Source organism: Buteo buteo, chromosome 8 (genome assembly GCF_964188355.1).
Source record: "Buteo buteo chromosome 8, bButBut1.hap1.1, whole genome shotgun sequence".
NCBI lineage: Eukaryota > Metazoa > Chordata > Aves > Accipitriformes > Accipitridae > Buteo > Buteo buteo.
In genome coordinates this window covers 31,931,998-31,957,644 of record NC_134178.1, presented here as the reverse complement: position 1 = coordinate 31,957,644, position 25,647 = coordinate 31,931,998, and the positions used below count along the sequence as shown (strand labels likewise).

Below are 25,647 nucleotides of genomic sequence, written 5' to 3'. Positions count from 1 at the left end.
TCTGGGCAGTTACTTCTCTTTCAGCATAAAGGAACATGTCAAGTATGAAATTTAACACATTCTTATTTCTGCAAAGAAAAATATTCTCCTGGTAATGTGATATAAATACCAAGTGCAACATAATATGTGCTCACAATTGAAGACTTCAAGATCAAAAGTGGAGGAATAACGTGGAAAATTTTTTTTTTAATAAAATTCATTCTTTTTAAGTCCTTTTTGTCTGCTATTAACAAGTTAGTCCTTTTTGTTACAAACATTAACAGACTGTACTTTATGTAGTTTATGTACTTCATCATCTTGTTTTCTGGTGCCCTGTAACTAACTTTTGATGTCTGAGCCTCTGCTATCTGTCAAGGTAGTTTTAGGCTAGTATAGTGTGGTATTTTGAAGGAGAGATGCAACATGCTCTCCCACAGAGACTTTGGTTTCTGCTTATTGATTAACATTCTAGCTTCTGTGACTGGTGACTGGGCTTTAACAAGTACCCAGAAGTTAGGAACATTATAAATAAACTCTCAGAGAAGGAAGCAAACAGCTGATTTTATAGCTCTTTTCTCCATGCAGTTAAGATATTAAACACAACTCTCTGTAAAGCACCACAAAAACTCTCTGGTAGCCTAAGATACTATATGGTGAGTTCATTTATTAACGTGAAATTTTTTTAGCCTCTGAAGAATGAATTTCTGTCCTGTCATTAATTTCTCACCTGTCTGAAAAAGATGGTAATTTTTCTTCAAAGCTTGGCTGCTGGGGTTCATGCGATTGCTGTATCTTTAGGGGGTTTTCTTCAGAAAAATATATACACTCTTTTTTAACTTCACAATGACAGAAAAACTTGAAAGTGTGGATGGCAAAGATTCTGATTAGAAAGAAAACAGAAGACGCTGCTCTCTGTCACGATCTTGGGATGGGAGGTATGACTGTAGTTTGTAGCATTTTTGATTGCCTGTGATAATTTGTTATCTGGGACATGTTGAAATGCATAACAGTGAATTAGACAGGGCTAGCACACGGGTGTGAGTACTAACATGTGCATGTTGTTTTAAGCGTTAGCATTATCCCTGATGTGGTCTAGTTTGCACTCCAGGAGCACCAGGAAAGCATAGACTGTATGCAAGAAAACATCATAATCTCACCCAGAAAATTAAAGATTTTGGACAGGGAGAGCAGCCTGGTCTCTCTCTGTAAGCTGAATCCTTACTGTGTGCCTTGGGCTTTAGCTGTCCCCTGGCTATACCGGCACATTCAGGGATGCTTCCTGAGCTGGAAGCAGGGCTTGCTCACTGATAGGGGTGATTACCACTAGCAAGAACAGGACAGAAAATGCTGAACAGATGAAATACTTTAATTTTCCACTGTTTTGTCTGTATAGCTTAGGTCTCTTCCTTTAAATAGAGGAGTCAAATTGTAAATGAATCTGTAGTTCCTCTCCACTCAAGTGGAAAATATGTTATTGTCTGTTTTTATGAATCCATTTAAAGCTGCTTGTTCTTCTTTTCCATAGCTGCTTTCTGACTTTCTCCTGCTGTTATCCAGCTTTTTATCGCCCTTCCCCAGACTCCTGCCTCTCGTCTCCTACCAGACACTGATGTGAAAGGAGGCAAGAGTGACACAGCAGTAAAGCCAGGCTGTGTGGATGCTGAAGGAGGTTTCACACTAGTGACGGGTGCACTTTTCCAGTGCAGGCCTGAAGGGAAGGGACCCTGCACAAGGAAACCCCTGGGGAGGTGGAAGACCTGTGCCGAGACCTCTTTCAAAGGTGGTGCGTCTCCCTCTGCACTGCGGTCCCTGGCACCCTCCTGTTTGTGAGGGGGGAGGCAGGGAGGCTCTCCTGCAACAAGGCAAAGCAGAGTGGGGGGCTGCCTTTGTTACTGAACCTTTTTCTTCCTTTCACACATGCATCTGCCTGACTGAAAGTCACTGGTCTTACACGAGTGATTTGTTTGGCTGAACATCCTCCCTGCTCTGATCTGTAACCCACCAAGTCAATGAGAAGAAATGGCTGGGTGAGTGTATGTAGATATATCTATATATACACACATATGTGGATACACCACGCAGCCCTCATATATATATATGTGTGTGTGTGTGTGTATATATATATATATGCACATAATGGTTGGTATATGGTATTGCATGTATGCTTACACGAAAGGGAAAGACAGCGAGCACATGCACCTAAGTGAAGAGAAAACGGCAATGGCTGAACCAAAAAGTTTGAGGTGCTCATTTAAACTTAATAGTATTGCTGATTTAGCCAAGTCCTATGGCTCTGGAAGATGGCATTGGAGCAGAATCCTATTATATCTCTGTATTTCTTTCAGTATATCTGTCACTGGCTTATCAATAGTCACTTCAGGAGCAAAATGCTCTGGGGCAACATAAATGCAAAGTAATGGAGAAACAGCAAAACCAATGTTGTTGAATTGAAGATATTTATCGAAAGTTCAGTATAGATTTATATTTTGATTATTCCAACTCCACCATGTGTTTGGAATGAAGTGGCTTAATCTTCCTGAATAAGCAGAAAACCTTCAAATACAAGTATTTTGTGATGCCTTTGCATTTCTGATTGCTGCTAATACCAGAAGTTCTAAAATGCCACAGCTCTATGAGCAGTGCTTATTTTGTTGTTTCCTAGAATTTGTATTTCTTATGAGAAAGATATAGCCTAACCTCATAAGACTTGAATTTAAACTTCTGGATGTTTATTCTTACTTCTGAATGACAGAAGCTGCGTTTTGTTGCTTGCTCATGAGAGCCAATACAGTATATCCCAGAGAGCACAAGCAGGGCTTTTTTGCCCTTCGACATAGTAATTTGACTTATTTTTCCCTAAATCTATAAAGTCAATTATTCAGACTGAAACCTTCCAGTTGCTCATTATGAAGGAGTGGGAGTTGGCAAGAAATATTCAAAAAATTCATGCTGCTATTCTGGGTGCCTCTGATGAAAGAGAGTGAGAGAGAATTTGTGTATTGGTGGTTACTCTATATGGATGTGAATTTGTTTTTCCCTCTGGCAATTTAATTTTTCAATTCCAGAGTCAAAGCTGCCTTCTGAAGAGAGAGCTGTATTTTGCCTTTTTTTTCTTTTTTTTTCTTTTTTAATAAAAGAAAAAACATCCTCATAGCTTTTCCTTTCTGTCTTAGCCTGTCGGGCAGCGTTTGTACTCACGCTGCCCTGTTGCACCCTGAGTCTGGCTGTGCAACACAAGATCGTTTAGTGTGGTTTTCTTCTCCAAGCTCTCAGGATGTGCTGAGAGCTGAATTCTTCAGCTCAGGCAGCAGAGGTCCAGGATGTTAGATGTCAAGGCATTCAGTTCTCTCTGCTGAGCTCTCGAGGCGTGTCCCATTTCATGGATGAATGCAAGAACTCCTCTGAAGACAGGCACGTTTTGAAAACAAACTAACAACCCCTTGCCACCACCATCTTGCTTAAAAAAAAAAAAAAAAGGCGCGTTGGTGTATAAGATTGCGTCATATACGTATTACCTTCAGGGTGTCGAAAGGGCTTTCTTTGGAGGCAGATACTTCAAAGGAAAACCAGTCCCTGCATGTGCTGTACCATGCTGTGTAGTGGGGTTGGTGCTATGCCTGTGTTTGTTTGGTTGAAAACCTATGCAGTCTTTCTCCAGGGTCTGATGCTTAGCAAAGGTGTGACGTTGATCCCAGATGTTACTGCTGCTGCTTGCGTTAGTGGGGTCACCTATCTGATCTTTCGCAGCATTTCTCAGAGGATCGCTTGCTTGCTCCAGCCTCCTTAAAGTCCCAAGTCTGGGAAAAGGATGCCTGCAACCCAGATTTAAGGAAAATACTATGTTGGTGTTGCCCTGGTTTAGTCAAGTACTTTTAAAACATTTATTTATTTATTTATTTACTTATTTTATTCCCTCCTGTAAAATGAGAGGCTGAAGAGCCCTGAAATTACAAAGCCCTCTCCTACACTTTTTTTGAGGTAACGATTTCTAGCTCGGTTACAGCAGCTTTCAACTACTTGGGGCAAGTGCTTTCTCAGACGCACCTGGTATTGCCTGTCTTTGCTAACAAAAGTCTCTGATGTGTGTTTGCTAGGGCGGGTGTGTAGGGGGGTAGATTTGTATCTGTCTAAGAGAAGCGTAATGTCTCGCTTTGAGGCTTCAAAGGGGCTGAGGTGTGCTGGAGTGAGGGACCATGAGCTCTGTTTCGTCAGTGCAGCTTTAAGTGAAAGGGGCTGGGTGGGCATGGATATTGTGGTTGCTGTCAGACAAGCAAGTGTGGCTCCCTGTGATTCTCTCAGAGCATGGGAGCAAATCTGTGCAAAAAGGCTGTTCAAGCCATTTCATGATCAGCTTCATAGCACGCTCTTGGAAATACTGTAAGGGCTGCCAGAAATCAGTTGTCTTGAACAAGGAACAAAGGTTGAAGAAATGGAATAGAAAAAAATAAACACTACCTTACTGATATTAACCTGACCCAAGAGACAAAGAGGATGGAGATTTCTAAAAGAAGCAGCCAACCTGTGTTGCAGCAATGGAGGACAGCACAGCAGGTTGTGCAGTGCTGGAGGTGAGCAGACGCAGGGAACAGGCTACCTCCCTCGCTGACCCTGTGCCGTGCCTATTGGCAGGCAAAAGTAAACCAGAAAAGTCACGGGTGATCTGCTGGCCAAACAGTTTCTGAGGAGTTGCCAAAAATGGCCTGGCTGGCCTGACACTGGTGTCATGCAGCACGCTAGGGAGAGCTGCTCTCTGAGGTAAATGATGGGGGATTTTCTGAGCCCGCACCAGGATGCAGCAGCAAGGTGTCGGAGCAAGAAAACATGTTTGGTTTTCTGAAAGTATGGCATCAAGCTCTGATTTGTATGGTCCTCACTGAAACACAGATCTGATCTTTTCTGAGCAAAGTACAGCATATCTAGAATATAAATGAAGGGCAAAGAGAAGTCATATAGTATCTATAGTATTGTATAGTATCTACGGAGAGAAGTGCGTCGTTGTTAACAAAATCCGATAAAAGGACGATTAGTGGTCAGGATGGAAAGCTGTAACATAGAGGTGAGCAAGTTGGATAGGTGTAAGAAATGTGATTTATCTGTCTGCAAAGGATAATAAAGTAGTCATTCTCTACTTAACTATGGCTATAACGCTATTATTAAAACCAGCCTGGAGAGTGTCTAGTGTGCAATGCTCAGGGGGGCAGCAAGGGTAAAAGGGTGCCCTTGGTTAATGTCATGGCTCTGCATTTTCTGTTCCTCTCTGAACTATCCTGATCAGCACTGAGAATGTCATTAAACTGCAAGTGCTTTTTCGTGCTTTGAAGTCCTATTTTGTCTAACTTCTTACAGTACAGAGAAATTTTAAAGAATAGGAGAAACACTGAACAGTCTAGGGAACTATAGAAAACAATTTAATGGAGTCAGTTTAATGGTTTTCTGTCCTTTTCCACTGTTAAGATTGTCTGCATAAAATGCACTTTCTTGGCCTTTTGAAAAGTACTCAGGAAGTCTGTGCGTCAGTTGTTTGGGTAGGATCATTCTGATTTCTCGCATTATAATCACCTCAATGCTTGTTCTATAGATTTCCATTCCTGTGTAACCTAATAAGGTTATAAAGTATATTTTAAAATAAAGTCAGCCATGATTTTTCTGAAACTGCCAGGGTTCTCTTTTGACTTAGTGTTGCATTTGCAATTTGAGGAACTTGGATACAAATGACTGGGAGAGTAATGCCAAAATCTCTACAAGCAGCACACAGAACCGACTTCTTTCACTTTTACAGTTCTGCTCAATAATAAAAATAAAATACAATTCCTGACTGAAAGTAAGTATATTAATTTTGCTTCATCAGTTGCAAAGTGAGTATATATTGAACAAAACGGCTATACATTTTTTCCATGAAAATGTTGGTGTCATCAGCCACACTAGACAAAGCACAAAACATTTCTGTGGTAATTAGTGGAGTCGGTCAGGGTTTCTGTAATTCAAAAGAGTTCACAAGTTGACCAACATGTGTTAATAACTTTGATTAGAGCTTTTATTATCAATTTCAGCACTGATAGGTAACTGCATGGATGGTAAAATTTAAGCTGCTTGTACGCTAGTAGAACTTCATTGTTCATCTACCCTGAGTTTGCAGAAGCGGAATATGATCCTGATCAGAAGCAAGTCTATATGCGAACAGGCAAATGTAATCCCTTCACTAGAATTGCACTAATCTGCTAGGATAAATTCAAATAGCAGAGTTTATTTTGTCTTTAAAATATAATTTACTGACACTTCATAAAAACCTGAAAGTACAACTAACTTTGAAATACAATTTGACTTTTTTTAAAATCTTAATTATTCAGTTATGCCTTGAATTACAGATTGGTTGTGCATGAATTCTAATTGTGCCTGATATCTGGTATCGGCTTATTCTGCAGATAGCATAACCAGCTGCAGAATTTAATGTAATCTCTTAAAAGCTGCAGAAATACTAATCTCTGAACAGCCTATCTAGAGGGTATTTCTATGCCGTAGTCAGCTGAGAATTTTAAGTGAATCAGGATATTCAGTGTGATACTTTATTTACCTTTACCTAGGTTATAAATCTCACCAAAAAATTGTCATTCATTTACTGCTCCTAAAGAGTACATAATAATTTTGCCTAGGATTTGTTAAGTATTTTTTTTGCCTTATATGCTACCAATATTATAATAGTTAGTGCTAGAAATGTGTTAGGGAAAAGAGAAGAAATATTGCTCCAGGCTGGTAAACTGTGTCTTAAAACTGTAGGGTTTGGATCACTGATTGTTAGCATGGTAATAAAATACCTGAGCAGACACTTTCTCTGTCCCAGGTGGTCAGATTTTTTCTTTTTTAGGGACTGCAACTATTCTGATCATAAACTCATCAGACCGAGATACATAATTGTGGGGCACTGGAAGAGAACAAGGCTTGTAGCAGAGAAATTTGGCTTTAGGGGACTTACGGCACTAGTTTGGTAAAATAAGATGATCTTAGATCTATGCAATTTTGCTTGTTATTTCTCTGTTGAAATTTTCTTCAGTGTTTTCTCCAGCATATGAAATGCAATGTATTTGTTTAATTTAAAATAATGTTTGCTCTATAGCTACAGCTGTATCTAAATCTGTATGTATGTATTTAATTTAGATTAAAAAACACTGTGTGACAGTGGATGCCGTTGCATTCTAGAAATTTGAGGTGACTGCATGAAACCTGTTAGGTTATGACTTTTTGTGTTATGTCTAAGCTGAAAATTGACTGAGAAGACAAATACATAGTGAATTTTTCCCCATCATTTTTTGTGAATTGGTTTTATATTCTAAACAATATCAGGTAGAGCAGGTTACAAAGCCAGACTTCTTTTGCTTCATGCACATGGACTTTTCTCTTAGACCTTTGTATCTTGCGCATGTGTTGTGCTCTTCCTCAATGAAATTGTTTGGAGTTAGATACATATATTTGGTCCTATGCAATGAGCTGAACCATCTGGTCCTTCCTGCTTTTTTTCGCCTTGTAGTAAATCATTCTAATGTAGGTCTTGTAATGGACTTTGAGTAAACCATTGCTAATTTTTGTTGATAGAATAGAAACACAACTTTGGGGTGGATTTCTATGAAAAAAACACTGTTTAAAGTGAAGGGTTCAGAGGCAACTTTTTTTTTGCTGACTTCTGATGTGTAGGCATGTAAAAATGAATCGCAGAAGAACAAATTGTAAAGTTACTCTGAAAGCAGGGTAAAATACAGTAAATCTAAAGAAAAGAGTAATGAAAAGTTGTATTTTCCAGAAAAAATATTATAGCATCATAGCTCCCCAAACTTAATTTTGTTACAGTAAGTAAAGATTTCTTATATAATGAATATTGTCTTAGAAAAAACATTTGCATCTGTCTTTTAATTATTGCTTATCACTACATGTTTCTTATGTGTCCTAAAAGGTATGTGTGTGTCTGCTTTGGGACTAAACCTATTCTCATTGAATTAAATGGCCTGTGCAAACTTCTGTTGAAATCAATGATGTGGAGAATGAATTCACCCCTTTACAGAATCTGGTCTTTAGTGGGAAGAGAACTGGGGCATTTATTTACATTCACTTGTGTTTCTTCCTCCATTTGGATGTGAGAAATCTGAATATCATCCTGAGCGCTATCGGTTTAAATAGCTTTACTTTTTTTGCCTGCAAAACCAGGGTAATTTCTCCAAACAGTTTTCAAGGGATAGATTGAAATAATTAATGCACATCTAATGGCTAATTTGGTGGGATAACACTTTGCTTAATGGGATTAATTCCATGCTTGCATATACAAGAAACTCCCAGAGGCACAAATGAGGCTACTGCAAGCACCTCAAAATATTATTTGTCCCTAGTACCTTCCCTCTTCCCCTCTGTCCTGGTTTCAGCTGGGATAGAGTTAATTTTCCTTCTGGTAGCTGGTATAGTGCTATGTCTTGGGTTCACTATGAGAAGAATGTTGATAACACACTGATATTTTCAGTTGTTGCTCAGTAGTATTTAGACTAAGTCAAGGATTTTTCAGCTTCTCATGCCCAGCCAGCAAGAAGGCTGGAGGGGCACAAGCAGTTGGGAGGGGACACAGCCAGGACACCTGACCCAAACTGGCCAAAGGGGTATTCCATACCGTGTGATGTCATGCCCAGTATATAAACTGGGGGGAGTTGGCCTGGGGGGATCGCTGCTTGGGAACTAACTGGGCATCAGTCAGTGAGCGGTGAGCAATTACACTGTACATCACTTGTTTTGTATATTCCAATTCTTTTATTATTATTACTGTCATTTTATTATTGTTATTGTTATCATTATTAGTTTCTTCCTTTCTGTTCTATTAAACTGTTCTTATCTCAACCCACGAGTTTTACCTTTTTCCTTCCGATGCTCTCTCCCATCCCACTGGGTGCAGGAGAGTAAGCAAGCAGTTGTGTGGTGCTTCGTTGCTGGCTGGGGTTAAACCATGACACCCTCTATCATATAAAGAATACACACTGAGTCCAGATGTGAATGAACTGTGGATTAATCAAAGCTAATCTCAAAAAAGCATTTGTATTAAGGGAGAACAAGTGTTTTGTTTTATACAAGCCCATGCATTATCTGGGCAACCCAGCTTTGTGTTCTGTATTTTAAGTAGTACAATATACAATAAACAGTTCTGTGCCAAGAAGAAATTTTAATGGCTAGAAGCAGAAGAAGGATTTTCATAGAGAGTACATAGCAAAAGTAAATGTAATGCTAAGGATCCTTTTCATGTTTAGGAGAAAATTTATTTCCTGTGGGCATTTGATCATTTGGCAGTCTTTCACCCCATCCAACAGTTCTGTAACTGCACTTTCCAACACTGCGCTTTGAATAAAGCTTACCTAAGCTCCCAGTGTTATGAAAAATGGAACTTGTGTAAATTTCCTTTGCATTCTAACTCCATCTTGGCTGCACATAGAAAGTAAACAAATACAGTTTCCAGGCAGTCTTTTTATCTGTCTGCATATCTCAGAGGCTTCCCGATAAGGCTTTTTGTGGGGAGAGAGGAGGTGTTTAAAGTAAATATAATTTGAAAATGTTCATCCATTTTAGAAGCAGCATTAAAGACCTTAAAAGAAACATGCTTTATGAGATTGACGAGCAATTAGATCAGTGCAGTGATAGTGCAATGCATAATTCTACACTTACAAAAGTTGGAGTGAGGAAAAATCAGAGAGAACATAATATCTCATCTGAAGTGGCTGTTTCAGATATGTGCTCTAAAAGTCAAAGATAGGAACAGAATTATTCTGTAAACTGTATCTGGTAAGCAGCTGAGAGCTACTTGTCTACATTAAGATGCAAGGAATAAGTGCAAGGAATAAATACAAGGAATCTATATGCTCTAGAAATAGCTCTGACATTCCTCCAGGAAAAACAAAACAAAACAAAATCCAGTCATAAACAACAAGGTGGGATTTCTGTGTATGCTGTTTCTGGAAAACCTTTTCATTAAAAATCCCAAAAGAAAACCAATAGCATAAATTCAGCGCTGTAGATAAAATTAGTTTAAGTCGCTGGTGATAGCTCACCTTTCCAGGTTCCTTATACTGACTTACATGACCTAGGCAGAGCTTTTCAGAAAAGGACCCCTGTTTCTACATGCTTTACAAAGGGCGATGTATGCATACTAAACTTCAAAAATAAGATCAGCATTGTGGCTTATAGCAATATGCGCCTTATCAGCCGTGTTTCCTAGCGAGATCAACCTTATGCAGTCACTGTCTTTATCAGTTGGCCCATTTTCAATTTCCAGCAAATTTAACAGAGGGGTTAAAGTTTCAATAGGCAATTAAGTTTCTCCAGGTTTCATGAGAACTGATGGCTGGATGGAAGGAGACACTCAAGGCAGTGCCTGCGTGGCAGCAGCACGAGCTCAGCAGGGACCTGTTTGGTTTAGGCTGCCGTTGGCCAGCTGATGGACATCCACAGCAAATACCACCACTGGGCAAAGCTGGCGTTGTGCGACCTGCAGGTACGTGAGGATGGGACAAGGTTTAAGGCGTGTTCAGAGATGCTCGAAATTTTTTTATAGTGTAGGAATGAAAACGGAGGGAGGAAAGGAAGCAGAGATTTGCATCTAGGGATGTAAAGCAGAATACAAATTAGTATGATGAGTGATTTCAATAGCCTCCCCGCCCCCCCCACCCCTGTTTGTGCTAACTTGATGTGTCTATAATTCAACTTGTTCTTGGTTTAATGCAAATACAGATCAACCTCTGAAATCCCATCTTTATAATCACATGTTCTTGACAGTATAAAAATAATAGATCCTGCAGCATTCGTTTTGGTGGGCTGGTATCAAACTCTAGTACTCACTCAGGTGGTTGTTACTGTAGAATATTGCCGGGTTTTTTTCCTTTACAAAAAAGATCTGCAAAAATTGCGGTGTGTTAATGTTCAAATACTTTCTTCTGCTGCTGCCCTAAAACCAGCACATTCAAAAACTATATGAAATCTCAGGGTCTTTAGTATGTTCCTGTCATCATCCCATCCTTTCTTCAGCATGCAAAACATGAGCCGAGAGGTTGGTCATTAAATACTTGCAGAAATCGATGGAGATTTCATGGGTAGAGGGACTGCAGAATTTGGCCTGTGCTTTTCAGGCAAGCTGACCCGGAGCATTGCTATGAGTCACTAAAGCTTTGTGCAAATTGTCTGTAATTATTGCTAGCAAATGAACTCTGAAGTTGAGCCTCTTTTGGAAAATGATTTTATGTTATGAACAGGTCTGCAATGTAAGCTTAAATACAAAGTGGTTACCTGGACTGTCAACAACACAGAACACTGAAGAATTTAAAACTGCAAAAAATAAATGCTTTTCCAGAAAGCCTACAATGCTGAGGATTTTCAGCTTTACAAAAAATGCAATTTTAATACCCATATTATATATCAACAATAGAAATTTTGATTTATGTTTTTCCTAACCCTGAACCATTATATTCTTAAATTTGGTGTTCTTACTAATTTTAGATAGCTTTGCTTGGAAGCTCTTGTATTCCTGTTCAGCACAGCATTTATTACAACCAATGAACAATTGGAAAAAATATTGTTAATACAATAGAAATTAACTACCAGAAGGGATATCAGGCATGACTGGAGACTACTTAATATTTGCAGTAGTAGTATGATGGCTAACAGATACCTCTGTTAACACATCTCATTTGGTGGTGGTGATGTAGAGATATATTTTAATGTATATATTGAATACTGGAATTAACTTGGTAAATTTTAACATTAGTTGCATGCACTGTAGAAAATGGCTAAAGCATAATTGTTTACTTTCATCTCAGTCACAAATGCTGACATAGGAAGGTTTGAACTCTCACTGTAAATATACAGGAAATTTTATTTGTGATGAGAGCTTGGGGTCCTTTTTCTTTCCTTGTTTTGCTTTTTCCACAAGTCTGTCTCTCCATAGAGGAGCAATTAAGAAGGTACTAACTCCTAGTATCTGAGATTTTGAGAGCACTTCGATATTTTTGACAGTTAAAATATTACTTTTGTTATTCTTATTTTATGAGTGGTAAAACAAAGGTATTATGTAAAGTCATTAATGATAAGGAAATTCTTTCCTCCTGTTTCCCCCACCCCCCACAGGAATGCATCGCTTTGTAACAGCCCTTAATTCAGTCAAAATCTATATATAGGCTCTTCGTATTTGCTATTTCCTACCAATGAATGAGAAGGTATGTCTCAAAATATAGCCTTTTTTTTTTCTTATCCTGTAATGCAATCTGAGATAAGGCTTTATAAAATTGGGTGCAGTCTGCCAGGTGGCTTGTAATAAAATGTAGTGATGGAGTTGTACCAGCCACAGTTACATCACTTGACAGAGGAGCACAGGCCTCAGCAGTGAGGTGTTAATGAGGAAATAAAGCCATGCCCCTGTGCCCTACTTGCAGATCCATGACTAATGCCCTTTATCTTTAGCAGTGTTTTATCTTGCTGTAAAATTTTAGCTGTATAGTTGCTACATGCTATGAAAATGTGAACACTCCCAAATTAGAGGAAGAACATTTCAGAGACGGAAGAAGCAATTCCTTTTCTCAAGCAGAATTCGTGAGGGTCCATGGAGTTAGGGTTTGTTCCAAGACCCTTTGCTGAAGGGCTCTGTCAAGGACCCAGGCAAGGTTTGTTGTGATATTTCCATTTTGTGATGGCTCGTCTGCTGGCTCTTTTTTGAGCCCTGTGAAACGCTTCATGTTCAGAGTGTTGTTTTTGGAGCAGAATGTTCCCCAACGGTGGTGGTATTATTATTATTATTATCATCATCAGTATTATTATTATTGCTGCTAAGCTTTGGTGAGCAATGCTGCAAAAAGAATATGCAGGGAATTAATATTGAACCAAATCCTTAACCAACCTTTCTCTTTACTTGGTACATAACTGCTGTTGCATGTTTTTCTCGTCTGTGCTTCTCCTAGCAGAGGCAGGATGTGACAGGCATGGCTCTCCATCAAGTGGGTCAGTAGCAGGGGGCTGAAGGTCTGCTCTGAATCCTCTCCCTCCCCGATGTGTGTAGCTGCTACAACACGTAGAGCCTCAGCCGTTGGGGCTGGTATAAGCTTCTTCCTGCCTGATAACCTGAGGCTGCCACTGCCTCTGTAAGATGATTTAACTGTTTCTCTGCCTGATACCAAGCTTCACTAGTAATTTCTTCATCCTCAGAAGCCTTCTTGCAAGTGGATGTCTATACAGGGACCGCGATGAAAACAGCTTGAGACTTTGCAAGTCAAAACACTCTGCTCCCAGTGGTCCTGCTGGATGAGCTAAAGTAAATATCGCAACCTTTCTATGACTTTGTACATGTCTACCTTCCTTATAATTCAGCCATTCTATTTATCTGCTGAAAAACGTTATATGAGGAATGTGTTGAAAGCCTTGGATGACAGCCAGCTGGGTTTTGCAAAATGTTGCTATAGGCTTAACCTAAAAAAGTGGATGGCTTTCATTATCGGGGATTTGGTGTACTTCCTGATACTGCTTTTTTGGCGCAGGTTAGGTCTGGTGCTGTCAGTGATCTTAGGTGGAAATTGATCCTGGAGAAAGGAAAGGAAAACTGGTTTAATTCCAGTAGGATTAGCTGTGATGAGTGTACCGTCAGGGCTTTGACCATACATCAAGGACGGCTCCTCTAATTGTTGCAGCTTTGGTCTGTGTTGGCTGTAACACAAGGAATTGCTCATGGGCTGACTTACGTCTGTAAATAGCCTTGTAGCTGCAATTCTCCCTCCAGCACCTCCACTCTTAGCTTACATTGTTGTGATGGAAAAGTTTCCTACTTTTCTTCTCTGCTTGCAGCTGATCAAGAGAGTTGCAGTTGAGCTCAGTCTGCAACAAAACAACCCTGTTAAGTCTCTTGTTGGGCTTGTGCACCTCTGCACTTAGTTTGACACACGCTGTGAAATTAGAGTAGTCCTTACCTACACTAACACTGAGACAAGAAGAAAACGCACTGATAAGTTTGTGCTTGCTGACTCAGAAATATCTGTGCACAAAATATTCTATTACTTTATTACCCAGCTAGTAGAAAGCCATTTCCCGTCAATAGTCAGCCAGCATAAGCTTAATGACTTTTGGAAGTCTGAAGCTAGGATAAAAGGGAGTGAGCGGTGGCTTATAAATCTCTCAGTTGAAAACTGTTCTTCATGTTATCAGTATATTTGATTACTGGAGCCATCAGCAGTGAGCTAGCTGCAAGCTGTTTAGCATAACCATACTTCCACTGCTTTTTGTAAAGTCTAATTTAAAAGTGCTAATTTAAAGTGGTAGGGAAACGTCTGTGAGGTGCTCACTGAACAGAGAAGCACATCTGATTGTGATCAACAGCATCTTGTGTCTGACTTACTGTCTCTTCCTTCAGCTTTGCAGCATTTAGTCTCTTTGGGATTCCTAGTGAGCTGAGATGCGCAGACCGAGTTCTTTTAAGTAGTCCTCCATCACATGCATCAGGTTGTAGAAACTAAACATGAAAAGGCCACCTAATAGTAAATCAGTCTGGGGTGAGTTACTGTTGCAGGAGGCACAGACAGAATTGGTGGGGGAAGGAAAGGGGTAAGTGACCTAGAAACAACCATTTGAATAACAAGTCTTGCCTCTTGGGACACTTAACACCAGATTGGATTAGACAATAGAAAACTTACAGTGGGGAACATCTTTTGCATTAACTAGATTAAACTTCTGCTGTCCCTGATGAAGATGGGTCTAGTAAAAGCACATGTGTCTAATCTAAAACCCCTACAAAAGCTGGAAGAGCTGCACAGCTTATGTCTGTCACCTGAGCTTGTTGGATATCCAAGTTCTGCAGTCACCCTACGCATGGTTTGCTGTCTCTAGGAGGCAACATCAGGTTTGCTTCAGGAAAGCCCTTTGCACCAAGTTCTTGCAAAACTGAGAAGTGAAAGCAGTTGCTTTTTCTGAGAATGACTGACTGTTTTGATGAAGCGAGGAGTCCCCTTCCAGAGATGAGCAAGGCACTCGCCGCCTTTCTGTTTCTGATGAGGCTCTGGAAGGATTTGGAGGGCGAAAGATTGCCTTGTTTAATGATATGTTCAAAGTTAATAATCTTCACCTTCAGACTGGAAAGGTAGACCATTTATTGTTGTTTTCTGCACACACCGGGTCCTCTTTCCACAAATCAGACGGTTGTTGGAGATCTTCCTGTCTTGCTCCTGTTACAGTACCCTGGACTTTTTATTGGAGTCTTTATCTCATGATGTGCTAGAAAATGTTTGGCCCTTTATGGCATCATAATCTTTTTCCTTCTTTTGAATCTATTTGTTCCCAAATAAATCACAAGGAAACTTGCATTATTTGAACTTTGTCATAGTGCCTCCAAAAAGGGATCCTGGAAGGAGTGTGAAGGACTCACGAGGATCCTAAAGCACCTTAACTTGACCTCATGTTTCCATAGTGCTGGCATTCTTTGGCATAAAAAAGTGGAAGTTAATGACCTGAAATACTTTCCTTTTTAAAATGTAATTATTCTGGCTGCCTAATGTCAGGTATTGTAACCTGAATCCTGATCATATCGGCAGTTTGTTCCTTCACGTTAAAGCTGAGGACAACAGCAAACCATAATCTTGAACTTCATGGGCACGACCTGTGCTTTTGGCCATGTTGTGTTTCATAAATGTGTGATGGTTTATTGATCACAAACACAAGAGTCTTCCTCAGCACTAAAGGAACTGGCGGCGAGGGAAAAGAAAAGACAGTAAACATCTTTTAACTTTCTTGCCAAGGTAAGTGGCTGGTATGAAAAGACAAACCTGGAAATTTTTTTCAGGCAGCAAGCTCAATGGCATTTTGCTGTGGTGGGGTTATTTTATCTTCCTGTGTTAAAAGCCTGCTGGCTTTCCTTGGGTGTCTTGGTTTTGCAGATATGGTAGTGGGGAAGTTTTATGTTGAAAGTGTTACTTAGCCCTGCAATCTTAATATAATTTAATGATCAACAGGACTATCTTTAGCCTCTGCATAAAGGGAGCCTCCTGACTTCACATACTTGGTTTGATGCAAGGGATGCCTTTCACTTCACTCATTTCTGTTAACTGGCTACTGTGCACATCAGACCTGTTAATATACCATGCATGGTGTAATCCAGGCCTTTTCTTCCCTCAGTCGTTTTTGCTCAGATTTTTCCATCGATATGCCCAAACAGTGGCATGGAGGACCCTCTTCCTTCTGTGAGGGAAGGATGAATTTGGCCTCTGCTTCTTCAGTCTTGGAGTGTCCCAGTTTTGTTTATTATTTATATCTATGAGTAAAAAGCATAGAAATATATAAATAAATAAACGCATGGGAAGATATGTTCTTTATGAACAGGATTATATTTCATAATTTTAGGTGGCTAACTTTTAGGCATTTAGTCTGGGCTGTCTCTTCAATGCCAGCCTGTATACACCTGAAGTGAAGCACCATGTGCGGTGCTCAACTCTCTCCCATTTCTGCCCCGAGCCCAGGCAGTGATCTTGGGTTCAGCATCTTGGTTTTGGTAAGGGAGGCAAGGTCTGTCTCACCCAGGCTCTCCCTGCATTTGACCTCCATAGAGAAAATCTGGTGGGTGCCTGATGTGTGGTGTGGTGGTGGCAGCACCCACAGGTGTGAAAGTCTGTCCTCTGGGGGAGTCTGGCAACACAAACCTGCAGCAAGTGGTTTTTGGAAGATAAGGGGTAGAATTGAGGGGAATTGCACACAGTGACCATGAGTCCCTTGGATCACTGCTGGTGGAGGACAGTGGCATCTGAGAAATGCTGCTTGCTTTGCTGTGGGGTGCAGCTGTGGCAGATCTCAGCTGCTGGGAGAAGGCTCTTCAGTTTCTGCCTTTAAACACCTTCTATGTAACTGCAGTTGCATCAATAAATCTTTCATGCTGGGACTGGTTTTCATGGGCTTGACTGAATAATTCAGTTTTAGGGAAGATAAAACTCTGCATTTATAACTGTGTCACTGAATTTTGGTAACCCCTAAAAATAAAACCCTTAAATGAATCACTTAATGAGGGCCATGGGAGAGAAAATATTATGGTAGATGGATCTGATCTGAATTTACGGTAGTTCAGCTTCTACGGTCTGTACTTCTTGAACTATTACCAGGAATCACGGTCTAACTCAATCCAGATGCACACTAAAAATGTCGGAGGGGGAAAATCCTATTTAAAAAAAATGCACCAGTGTGTTTCAAGGATCCAGGCCATGTTTCAGTGATTTGCTTCAGCAGATCCCCATTGGCACTGGCTGCATTGAGCTGGCAGAGGCGGCCAGCCTTGTGGACCGGGGCCCAGGCAGCCTTGGGGTGCAGCGTCCACCGATCGTGCCATGTTTTGGAGCAGGGCAGATGCATCTGGATGCGAGTTTTGGGACTCCCCAGCTGTCTCCGAGCCTGGAGCAGGGGAGCAGCTGGCGGCATGTGCAGGCACCGGGTGGGCAGGTGGCCGGGGATAAACCCGCGGCCACGTGCAGGAAAGCTGGTGCTGGGCCTGAGCCAGGGGGTTGAAGCTGTTCTCCGAAACCACACCGCGCAGGGCGGGCTGCCACGCAGCGCTCTCGAGGTGGGCGCCCGCAGCACGGCCTCCCTCGCTGGCCCCCGGGCTTCCTCTCCTTCGGCTACCAGGGTTGCTGTCGGTCTGTCGCTAGAGTTCTTTTTCTCACTCGCTTGTCACTAGCAGTTGGTGTGAATTGCTTTTTTAAATTTTTTTCCTTCCTTCCCCCCATACTTTAAAAAGTAAAAGGCTGCAGGGGGTTGTTGCGGGGGTGCTGGCGGTGTTGCTCCAGGGGTGCGTGTGGAGCAGGATGAGGGAGCTGTGCCAGCCCAGGGTCCAGGCATGTGTGGGCACGGACCTGCAGCAGCACGAGAGAGTGCCCTGGCACAGCCGAGGGCAGGGCTGCGGCGCTGGGCGGGAGGAGAGAAGAAGAGGGGAACAAAAGTCCAGGCTTTGGAATTAGGAGGTGCTGGGAAGAAACTTTTCAGGAGCAGAAGTGCAGCTTGGGAAAGAGCCCCAGTTGTGGCGGCAGGCAGCTGGGATTTGGGATTGAGAAGGGCTGGCAACCTTTTCACAAAACAAAGCAATGCTCCCCTTACTGACTCCATCTTCTTTCCTGCTACCTCAGCTGCTATGGCTCCACCAGTCCTTGCTCATCCTGTGTCAGCTCCTTGTACAAAGCTTTCCATAGCTTCTCCTGTACAAACTCCTAAAAAAACCCTTAATTACCTAATGCTGTAAATTGCATAGTTTGTTTCTGGTCTTCCTTAACATCCCAACAGTCTACGAGTAAATGTCATCCCCGCTGTGCAATGGGAGATCTAACGTGCAGCTACTTGCATAGGAGGACGTGGTGAGCAGGAATAAGTGCAAGCTTTCTAGTTGTTATTCCTTCAGAGCTTGCTTCCCTCCCAAGCAAGAGCACCACTTTGACCTCATCCTTAAGCCCTTGTGTATTTGTGTACACAGATGTTGACTTGTGACTCAACTCCTTTTTGATGCCTGGAGAGAGAGATGCTGTTTGTCTGAGCCACATTTAAGCAGTAAGCTTGACATCATTTACAGTGCAACCTAACTGTATTCCCTGCTGGCCTGTGACTTGACGTTAGCTGTGCCACGTGCCTGTACTTAGACATCTTGCTTTAAAATCCTGCTGTGTTTTACTGGACTGCTGAAATTTGGACTGGTAAAACACTGGTATATGAATATCAAAAAGATGCTGTGCAACTCACAGTAGGCGCTGGGTAATCTGTAAGGTTAACAGAGTGGGAATTATCAGTGAAATGTTCATTATTTGTGCTTTGCTCTGTATGAGGCAGCTGAGTGTGACTGTTCCCTCAAGGCTGGCAGGCTTGGCTCTGCCCAGCTTCCATCATCAGCCCATCCACTGCAGTGGTGTGACCTTGGCCTCAGCTCCCCAAACCATGGCTCAGGGCTGATGAAGGGCAGAGAGTACATTTTGGTCGTGCCCAAGGGACTCGCCTTCTGTTTGTGCATGTTGTGCAAACATTGAAGAGACAGTAACCCTTCCTCTAGCAATTTAAAAATGTAAACTGATCCTGTTCATATGAATGGATGCTGTTTTAACCGCTACTTGTTCATCACGCTTTGTATCTCTTTGACCTTTGTTTCAATAGGCTTTGTATCTTTTGTCTTTTATCTTTCTCTCTCTTGCTTTCTAATCCAGAAAGCTGTTGCAAAGGTTATTATTTAGAAAGTGCTTTGTACCTTTTTTTTTTAAAAGAATACAGAAATCAAACATATTAAGGAAGGAAAAGACATGAATTAATTCATTTTCTTGGTTTCTAAACATTGGACTTTATCATTGGCTCAATACGTATTTTTCCAGGAATCATCACAGCCAGACTATGTCTAGCAGGATTTCCCTCATTGAACAGCTTTAATCTGTTACCTGGGGTGCTGGAAGCCGGGCTGCCCCAGGTAAGCACCGTGTAGGCACTTGGGTGGCTCCACAGAGTCAGCCAAGGTTGACCATGGCTGACATGGAGCTACAGCTAAGTCCCCTGCACTCTTGACTTCTCCTCCATAGTCCTCTACATCTCCTGCTTGAGCTGCTCCTGGTCTGGGGAGTTTATTAGTGCTGGAGAAATACTGGACTTGAGATGACAGTATGAACGTCCCCTGCTTTGGTACAAGAAGAGGGAAGTCAGGGCCAGGATCCCCAAAGCCGCCTTCAGTAGCATCTCAGATACACCCAGGCTTCCTGACTCTGTGCTAGGCTGCTTGCTTTCCTTGCATTGTATTTCTGATCTGGGGACAGCGCCGGAAAACCCTGATCTGCTTCTGGACACGTCCAGCTCGAGGCCAGGGTATGCTGGGGCAGACTGCTGCACTGTGTGAAAGCAGCTGAATTACTGATAGAAACAAACTGCTTCTGGATGTTGTACAGCTGTATTCCCCAATACTGCATTTTAGCTACCAAGTCTAACGCGATTCAAGCTGGTTTTGTGTTGAATCAACTCTAGTGTAAAATATTGTGCTGTGGCTGTTCAGAAGAAAATCTTTAGGAAGCTAATCTCAGCTTGTTTGTTGGTTTAATATACAGTATTGGGCAGATAACTTAATCTCTCTTTCTCCATTTACCCCATGTATATCAGGTTTTATAATCCTGAAAAAAATGTGGTGAAGGTTATTGTTTATAAAGTGCTTTGAACCTTTTTTTTTTTTTAAATAATAGGAGGGGAAGAAGGAAAACCATCTAGGATCTTAATTTATTTCCATGGATTTGTTTCTAGACGCATGATTAAAAAAAAATAAATCCGAACTCTAGTTCAGACAAGCAAACAAATCGTTTGGAAGTGTGGTGGGGTTTTTTTTCTGGCTGTGTTAGGCTCTCAGTGGGAACAGCGATCGTATCATCTGCTTGAGAATTTACAATTACATTACCAAGTATCCAGGCATGGCTTTTCAAGTCATGCTTTATACAAATTGCATGCTTGAGCAGAGCAACAGGCCATCATCATTAACTTTATTTCTGCGAAGGCGACTTCCTCATGGTGGTGAGTGCATACTGCCTGAATGTCTTCTGCAAGTTTCTTCTAATGAAATCATCGGCATGGCCCAATGGGCCAGGGAGATACGCCAGCACGCACAATGGTCCTGCTCTCAGCACTGGAGTAACTCAGCACCTTGAAGCACTGCACTGAGTGGTTCAGCTACCCTCCATCACATGTGGTTAATAAGAATTGCCATATTTTGTTCACCTTAGGAAGGAGATGAATCATAGCAATTCTTTTCAATTTATCTTCATCGAAGGGCTTCACAGGCTCTTGATCATTCTTGTCTTTCTCTTTTGAACTCCCTCCAATTCTTTGTACAAAGTGCATCTCAGATTCATTTTTAAGTGTTTTTTGGGTTTTTTTTGTTTTTGTTTTTGTTTTGTGTTTGTTTTTTTTTAATAACTGTGCAGTACAGCTTTTCCTTTGGGGATGGACCTGGAGCTGCATATTGGATCTATAGTTACTTAGGCTTCTTGACCTGAACTGCTTTGATTTTTTTAGATACATTTGTGAACTAACTGAATGTTTACAAACTGATACAGGGGCAGTTTAATCTGTTTTAGCTGTTGAAAACCAACAATATTACTGTGCCCCGCTTGATGCGGTCAGGATATAAACATATGCAATGGTGACTAGGAAATGAACATCAACATCTTCTGAGTAACAATTTTATTGAACTCTCAATTAGGGTAATAGTAGATTTTTCTCTCTCAGAAAAGTTTTAACACTTCTTTTAAAACCAAATACAAATAAAAATCTTTGGGGGGGGGGCAGCCAGATGAAGTTCCTGTGAAGGGAATTCAGGTTTAAAACCTTTCTCTCAAACCAGAAGCACATCAGTGTGTCTCATGGGTATCTCATGGATGTGTCCTGACATCTGGGGTTAAAAGTCTGTCTCTCCTGCCCATAGTTCCCTTCTTGTGATTAATGGTCTCCCACAACCCCAAACTGGGAGCCCAAGAGAACCCTAACAGAGAAGACACTGCAGCTTTACAGTTACAATATATAACCTGGGATACAGGAGATGCATCTTTAAATTCCTCTTCTGAATAAAGTAGAGTAGCGATTTCAGCCTGGATCTCCAGCTGACTATGGTGGTGTCAATCTTTCTTTACATTTAACACAAAATTTTGTCCCGAGAAGACCTTCCTTAAAATTTTGCCCAAACAGACATATTTTCTCACATGCACACAAGCACACAAGTTTTAGTTGATGAAGGAATCTAACCAGGCCCAGTAATGAATCCCTGCAGGAGATGCTGCTGGGTTTTCCCAGAAAACAAATGCTGTGTGTGTGGCTTTTGTGCAGTAACTGTGGTGTTAGTAATCCTTGGTTATCTCCATGCAGATCCTGTGCTCACTCCCTGCCGAGTGCCTGCAAGCTGCAGGGAGCAGAGCCTGGACTCTGTGGGTGGGAAACTCTGGGTAAAATGTCCTGTATTGGTTGAGGGAGGTTGCAAACGTTTCTATCCTTGGAGATACTCTAACTCAGCTGGCTGAGGTCCTGGACAGCCTGGTCTAACTGATGCTGTTTAGAGAGAGGGTTGGCCCTGCAGTGGGCTTTTCTGACCTAATTAATCCTATGATTCTTATTCAGATTTCCATCTTCTTTGCAAATGGACAGACTTGCCCTCATATTGGCTATTTTTTTCATGAAGCTCTATGCAGCACTGCCACATTTATGCCGTCAAGCACCCAGTGATACAAATGGCCTTGTTTGTTGATGTATCTGATGTTTCTATACAGATGCTGTACCAGTTCTTGGACTGACAGACCCAAGACTCTGCTACTTACTGGATGGATTCCTCTTCATTTACGCAGTCATCATGACAGCCCTTTTTGTGAAAGCAAAGGTCAGTCTATCCAAACACTGATGTATTTGGCTTTGGTGGTGTAAACAAGTTGGGCTGAACTGGAAAGTGGGGGTGGAGAGGAAGCATGTCTCTCTAAATAAGATTTTTTTTTTTTTTTTTCTCTCTTTTTTGCTTTTTTACTTTCTTCCTTTTCTGGTGTCAGCCTGAGCAATCTGGGGAAGTTCTTTCTGAAGGTTCATGAATGGAGAGGAAGAGAGTATATGAGTGTTTTGAGCGTAGTTATGGATGCAGTCAGAGATTCTAGATATTGTAGCTGAGAAATGCCTCATCAACAGTGATGTGGTTTCTTCTGCTGCTTTGTCATTGGAAAGAGAGGAGAGGATATACAGAAAAATTCAGGATAAATGCCATGCTTGTGAAGGATGTATTGAAATGTCTCAAGAAGTCAGACATCTTTGATAGTATGAGTGTGATGATGCAAATGATATAACCCTAACAACCACAGCAGAGGAGTCAGGGGGACAGGATGGACACAACTTGATGGGCTGTTATTACTATCCAGCAGCTGTTCAGCATCTAGGGAGACACTTAGTGCCTTTAGTGCACTTCCACAGACAAAGATAATGTAATGTAATGGAGGTATGTACATTTCCAGATGTACATGCTCTGAGAGCTCTGTTAATCATAGGAGAGGAGCTGTCTGCCTCTCCCCAGCACAAAGCACTCCAATGCAATGGTGCTTTCAGCCAAGCCTGAGCAGGTGAAAAGGTGTCTTGGCTGCTGTCTGTACACCTGGCTTAGCCTTCCCCCAGAAGCGAAGGGGATGATCCCAAGCTGTGCTTGGGATCTTGGCTTGCTTCTCACCAGGTCATGGCTGAGATCACCAGCAGGAGCCCTGACAGGGTGATGTGCTGCTGCTGGTGCCCCACTGGCTCTGCAGTGGGATCTTCTCTCAGGACTGTAAAGCCAGTGCTGAACCCAGAGGGAGAGAGGGGTGTTTGGAGGAAACGAGCAGAACTCAGCAATGGAGAAGGAGAAACCTTTTTTGTTGCCAGTGTAAATCCTGACTGCAGATGAAAGCGCTGCTCTGAGACTTGAAGTCTTTTTGAGGCTGCTAGAGGGAATTGCTGCTGGGGCACACACAGTGCACACTGTACCTGCCGGCAGGAGCTGTGCACCTCACCCAGTGCAGGGCGAAAGTGCGATAGTTAAGGAGGGTTTGGCAAAGCATCCAAGGAGGAGCGTGAACCTGGCACAAGGAGCTGCCGCAACCGCGGTGCACTTGCCAGCCGCTCTTCCTTCCCCACCCAGAGCATGTCTTAAGCATGCTGCTGCAGGGGCAGAAACTAGTGTGGTTTCTCCCACTGGGGCTTCCTGCAGGGGCAGAGCTGGAGCTGGAAATGGCTCCTGGTCAGAGGCAGCATCCCTCGCCTTTAGGTCTGGGAGCGCTAGCTGTCTTCCTGGTGTGCCTAGCTGTTTGCTGGTAACATGCGTAGTGTTCAGCTGTACCAAGTAAGCTGCTGCATGAGGGAAGGCAGCAGAAGGAAGGGGAGAGCCATGCCTGTGGTTATGCTGGAGCCTTGCAGCCAAAAGCAGCAGAGGCATTGCAGCTGAAACGCCACCACAAAGCACCAAGAAGCTGGTGGGGCATTTCCTGAGGGGCCTTTGTCTTGTCCCAAACCTAGGAGTTTTTTAGAATCTTGCAAGCTGTGTCACATCTCTCACCTCATCTCTTGGCCAAAGGAATGGTTTGTGGAGGCTTTTGCCAATGGCACAGCCTCATCTCTGTTGTGAGCTTTTTATTGATGGAGCACATGGCCAATGCACGTGAAGGCTTAGTCTCTGTTGCAAGAAATGTGGGCTACATGCTTCGTAAATTACTGGTCTCGCCAAAGGTTCAGGGACTATAATGGCACTTTCACAGGGAAAGGGGTGGAGTAGGTAACTTGTAATTACTATGAATACAATTTTAAAAAACAAAGTCAAGTTTTTCCTATGCCTAAAGACACACCTAGCTAGAAGGTTACTTTTTAATAAGAAATTTAACAAGGCTAAAGCAATGCAGAATGTACTTTGACAATTATTTTTTTTTTAAAAGATTGGAACACAAGCTAGCTGCTCTCACTGACCTAAAACTACCCCTTTTTACCTGAAAGTTTGGCTTAGCAATTAACTGCTCATAAATACTGTGAGGAGCTGAGCCAGAGTAGCTACAGAAGGGAAATCCTTTACTTACTGGTTAGTTGCCACTCATGCCAACTAACTGTGGTGGCACTGCAGCCCCACAAGCCAGGCGCTGCTCCTGAGGAGTGCAGGGATCCCCTGCACACTCTGAAGGTGAGGACACCCAGGAACTCTGCAGGCAGCACTTTTCCTGGAGGAGGGGGGTCTCGGGGGTGCTTTTGGTTGTTAGCAGCCCCAGATACCCAGTTTTTCTTAATACAGGCATCAATTATGATTTTATATCCTGATGGAGAGACTTCCGATAGCACAGGATTATGATATGCACAGAATAGGAATGCAAAATCAGTGGAGGGGGGAAAAAAAATCCCAAACTCATATGCTTTGTGTAGCTGTGAACTGGTGTTATGCAAGTAAAATGACCTGGCTGCTGAGAGCAACCTGGTGTGTGGATAAAAGTGTCAGTGCAGCTGTGACTTGTATTGCCTGTATCCCCATTGGTGCCACAGGTAGGACTGCTTATGGGTTGCCCTGCTTCTGATGAGAGTAACTTGTAGGAGAGAGGGAACAAAAAGACTGAACGGAGCCTCTGTCTCTCTGCTCACGGTATGGTTTCTCTTCCAGCTTAGCCAAGCCTCTGAACCACAGCTGCAACCAGGCCAGGATGATGTGTATAATGTAAGTAACTACTGCTTTTGTTTGTTTTCAAATCTGCTACCCAGACAGACCTTTCTGGGTGCTTATAGATAATGAACTGCCTGTGGATCAGAAAGACACTGGATGACCCAGCTAATGAAAAATGTTATACTGAGGTGTGCAGCACAGCAGTTGTAAGGAGGAAAGATAAAAGCCCTCAAGGGCAGGTTCTGTTGTCACTTATCTGGCTGGGTGCTAGATAGATATCTCAGCTGTAGGTTCCTGATTTGATCCACTGAGCTGAAGGTATACCAGGAACCCAGACTGTTTCAGAGGCGGTGTGCTGCACCACGTAACATGTCTGCGAGAGCTCTGTGTGTGTATGCAGCCACTGGACTGTTATATATGATGTGCACCCCCAGTTTCTCACCTGACCCTCGGCGACTGGCTTGCAGCTCTTGCTGATCACCATTCCCTGGGCGGCTCACAGGCACGCCACCACC

The 25,647-nt window shown here is 42.3% G+C and overlaps 1 protein-coding gene across 3 annotated transcripts in view; it reads left to right on the top strand.

Annotated features, from left to right (window-relative positions):
- CD247 (CD247 molecule) overlaps positions 1-25,647 on the top strand; it is a 58,932-nt gene that overhangs the window by 25,926 nt on the left and 7,359 nt on the right. For 2 of the 3 annotated variants that reach the window (XM_075034017.1, XM_075034016.1), the window contains exons 2-3: positions 22,260-22,366; positions 25,133-25,186. In XM_075034017.1, coding sequence (XP_074890118.1) covers positions 22,260-22,366; positions 25,133-25,186 — 161 coding nt within the window. Of the gene's footprint in view, positions 1-887; positions 915-22,259; positions 22,367-25,132; positions 25,187-25,647 lie in introns of those variants that run through there. The other variant, XM_075034018.1, reaches the window with a different exon arrangement.